At 35.2% G+C, this 3,763-nt stretch overlaps 1 protein-coding gene across 1 annotated transcript in view; it reads right to left on the bottom strand.

Annotated features, from left to right (window-relative positions):
* Nucleotides 1-2,637: 2,637 nt before the first annotated feature.
* LOC105456468 (ATP-binding cassette sub-family A member 3-like) overlaps nt 2,638-3,763 on the bottom strand; it is a 3,347-nt gene continuing 2,221 nt past the window's right edge. Inside the window, 5 exon segments of the mRNA XM_011700528.1 lie at nt 2,638-2,775; nt 2,777-2,937; nt 3,027-3,240; nt 3,336-3,546; nt 3,644-3,763. Of these exon segments, the coding sequence (XP_011698830.1) occupies nt 2,727-2,775; nt 2,777-2,937; nt 3,027-3,240; nt 3,336-3,546; nt 3,644-3,763 (755 nt within the window). The 3' untranslated portion in view covers nt 2,638-2,726.

The raw sequence follows: 3,763 nt of genomic DNA, 5'->3' as shown, positions 1-3,763 counted from the left end.
TGTGTGCCTTTGTCGACTCAGTTGTATGCTATACGAAGTTATTACGTTGAATCATCGTCCAGATGCAAGTATTTAGGCTTTATTTTTGACTCCAACGAACAATCAATTTCGATCCCTCCTCATCGTTGGGAAAAGTTACTAGGCCTTACGAAGAACATGGCTAACCGGGTAAGGTGTTCCATAAGAGAGTTCGCCAATTTAATTGGATCTCTCATTTCAGTATGCCCAGCGGTCTAGTATGGACTCCTATACACTAAGGCCTTTGAAAGAGAAAAATTTTTGTCTCTTACTGAATGCAACGAAGATTACTCAGCAATGATGGAAATTCCTTCTCATCTCCAGAAGGACTTTACATGGTGGATTAATATCTTTTCTAACCCTAAGCAATCTAATAAGATTTGTTCCGGTAGATTTACCCGAGTTCATCCAAAAAAAAAGGAATTACAATAAGCCTATTATTTTTAGTTTATTACTATTAATTTATGTAACACATCTTATGTATCACATAATTTTCTTTTATATGCGCAATGTTAAAATGGTCCCAACAATGTTAATATATTGTTCCCATACTTCCAGTCATTATGTTCTGCGGCAAATCGCTGATTTGAACATCTACATAGTTTCCATCCGGACGAGACATACCTATAGACATAATTGTTAGATTGGACGAACTTACCAGTGAAGTCCGATCCTAATTATGCCCTTTGTCTCGTCCGGATGGATCTCCCCACCCTTTCTTTCACCTCCCTAGAGATAGCGCTTTGCCTCGAAATTTTGAACTCATGAGAGGCGTTGCGCAGCGCGCGGGAACGTAGGAGGCGCGGGCCAGCGCCCAGCGTTACACCGCCGTTTTTAATTTTTGACAGTACTTTAAAATCTGTTGTCAAGGTACGTGCACGACCACAACTACATAATTTCCATCCGGACGAGACAAAGGGCATAATTAGGATCGGACTTCACTGGTAAGTTCGTCCAATCTAACAATTATTAATGATTGCTGAAACGGTTGTATTTTTTTGATATGGCAGTATTAAATCCTATTAGGATTTGATTTTTTAACGAGCGATAGCTAAACAATATTCGCATCTGAAAGTGTCGATGGAAGTGCCGTGTGTCGCAACGCGATGCGTTCTGTGACAATGAAAACATTGCGTCAAGTGCGTGCCGGTGTTGCAGGAGAATCTGAAGCGATGTGCGAATTCTTTTCTTATACTTGGCCCGATGGTGTGCAATACTCGATCACGTATACGGTGGACGAATATGGCTTTCATCCTCAAGGCTCTCACTTGCCGATACCGTCTCCAATATTACCGGAAATTCAACGAGGCTGAATTGGCGCTCGCCGCCGAAGCCAGGAGAGAGAATCAGAACGGCGGTAGTGGAAAATATTCGCATGAAGGGGACAGCGGAGGTGTGTTACATAGAGTTTTGAATCAAATATAAACGAACGTTTTATGTTGTATATAATTGTTATGTATGTATATAATTGTGCATATTAATATCTTACGTATGATTTACTGCTGATCGAGTTGTCTCATTATCAGGTCACAATGGACATGGAGACAGTGCGTATCAGGATTCGTACCAGAGCGGAAGTTCAAGCAGTGGCTACCAGTATTAGACAGTGGATTGACGAGGATCATTTACGTGTATTCCGTGCACAGGCATTTATACCATTTTCCGTTTATCCGTTCTATGTACATATCGATATATTATTTATGCAAATTTTTTATTTAGGTGCCGTTCATATATTACATAAGCATGACTGGGAGTGGGGGGGTTAGTCAAATTCTGACAAATAATTATATGGGGAAGGAGAGGGGGTCGTACATATCTTTACGTAAGATTTTTCATGTCTGCTGTTGTCATAAAAAAACGAGCAATATTAACTTTACATTGAGCATAATTGGGATAATCTTACGTAATTGAGGGAGGGGGGGGGAGGTTCAGAAATTCTGACATTTGCTCACATGAGGGCCGGGGGGGGGGGTCAAAAATGGCCAAAAGTATGCTTACGTAATATATGAACGGTTCTTTATATACAAAATAACATGATTTATTTATGAAATGCCCAATCTTTAATTTTTTCTTTTCTTGAAATCGTTTTTGTCTTTACATTCCTGATCGATATTCAAGCCCCTTTTGGACGTTATCAACATTATGAAATATATCAATATATGCTCATCAAATACATATATACATGGCATGATATTGTCTAATTGAGAACTTAATAACTGTAATATATATCACGCATTATTTTTAATGCGTTTATTATTTATTAATTTTGAGATGTATGTTGTGTCTTTGAATAAATAAATAAATAAATGATGAATTAATGCTGTGAATATATTTGTGTAAATAATTTTACATATACATATAAATTATAATAAAATCTTAATACTGTAGCCTAAATTTCTAATATTATTCTTTCATACCTACTAAATAGTCTATTAAATAAAATGTATACATTATATATACGTTTATATATACATATATATTATTGTAATTATTTTTGTTGCAACAATTTAAAAGCAATTTCTAATAACGACATTAAATATGTGTATACTATAATATGTGTATTAATAATTGTGTCAGATAAAATTATGATATAATTAAATGCATTTTTAATCTACAACTTGTAATATAAATTAATTCCCATTAATTCAATTTTCATCTAGTACATATAATTTTAAATATATTTCGGTATCTAATAAGACGCATGCAATTTATACTGTTTCTTCATGACTAGTAACATCAGTCGGAGGTTTATCAGATCATTTCAGCTTCTCTTGCAAACTGAATAAAGAGCTGTTCCAGAGTTGCAGATAAGACAGCGTAATCCTCAATGCAACTATATTTTTGCTTCAAACTCTTCATTGTATTAAACATTTTTTCCCATGTTGTATTACAATTAGTTACATGATAGTCAAGAAAACCCTGTAAAAAAATGAATAAAAATTAAGAGTAAAATAAAAAATAAATTAAAACAATTAATTGTTGTTATCTAAGCGAAGCAAAATCGTTACCAAATTTTCGTCTCTAATATCGCATATTAGAGTAGACTTAATAACTTTCTTAATATTATTAACATCCTCATCCGTTCGGGATGGATTTAATTTTACATGAATATTGTAACCTGCTCCAAATCGCTGCTTCAATTCTTGACATGCACCAATGCAGACTAATTCACCTCTCACCATGATAACTAGTCGATTACAAAGTGCTTCGCACTCTTCCATGCTGTCGAACAATATAATTTTAATATTTCATTCAACAAAATGAATTAGAATATAATGCAAATATTTTATTTCAAATATTTGGACTTTAAAAGAGACCTGTGAGACGTTAATATAATAGCTTGTCCAGCTGCCTGACAGGACTGCAAAGTATTCCAAAGCGATCTTCTAGCTGCAGGGTCGACACCAGTAGTAGGTTCATCCAGGAGAACAAGGGTAGGATTACCAATGAGAGCCATTGCGATATTTAAGCGTCTCTTATTACCGCCGCTGTAAGTACCGCTTGACTGATTCATGCAAGCAGTTAAATCTGAAACAACACATTCGCACATTTAAATTTATCTCATGCACTATTTTTACATGTACTCTGTTTTATTCTGCATTTATTATTTGCATTTCACCCTTACTTAGTCTAGTAATCCATTTATTAACTTCCAACTCTACGTTGGACTTTGGTATACCACGAAGACGTGCGAACAATCGTAAGTGATCAAAAGTGTTTAAGGAGGGTATTAAAGCATCAGTTT

Source organism: Wasmannia auropunctata, unplaced genomic scaffold (genome assembly GCF_000956235.1).
Source record: "Wasmannia auropunctata unplaced genomic scaffold, wasmannia.A_1.0 LD335664.1, whole genome shotgun sequence".
Lineage (NCBI taxonomy): Eukaryota > Metazoa > Arthropoda > Insecta > Hymenoptera > Formicidae > Wasmannia > Wasmannia auropunctata.
This window is presented reverse-complemented; position numbering and strand designations above follow the sequence as displayed.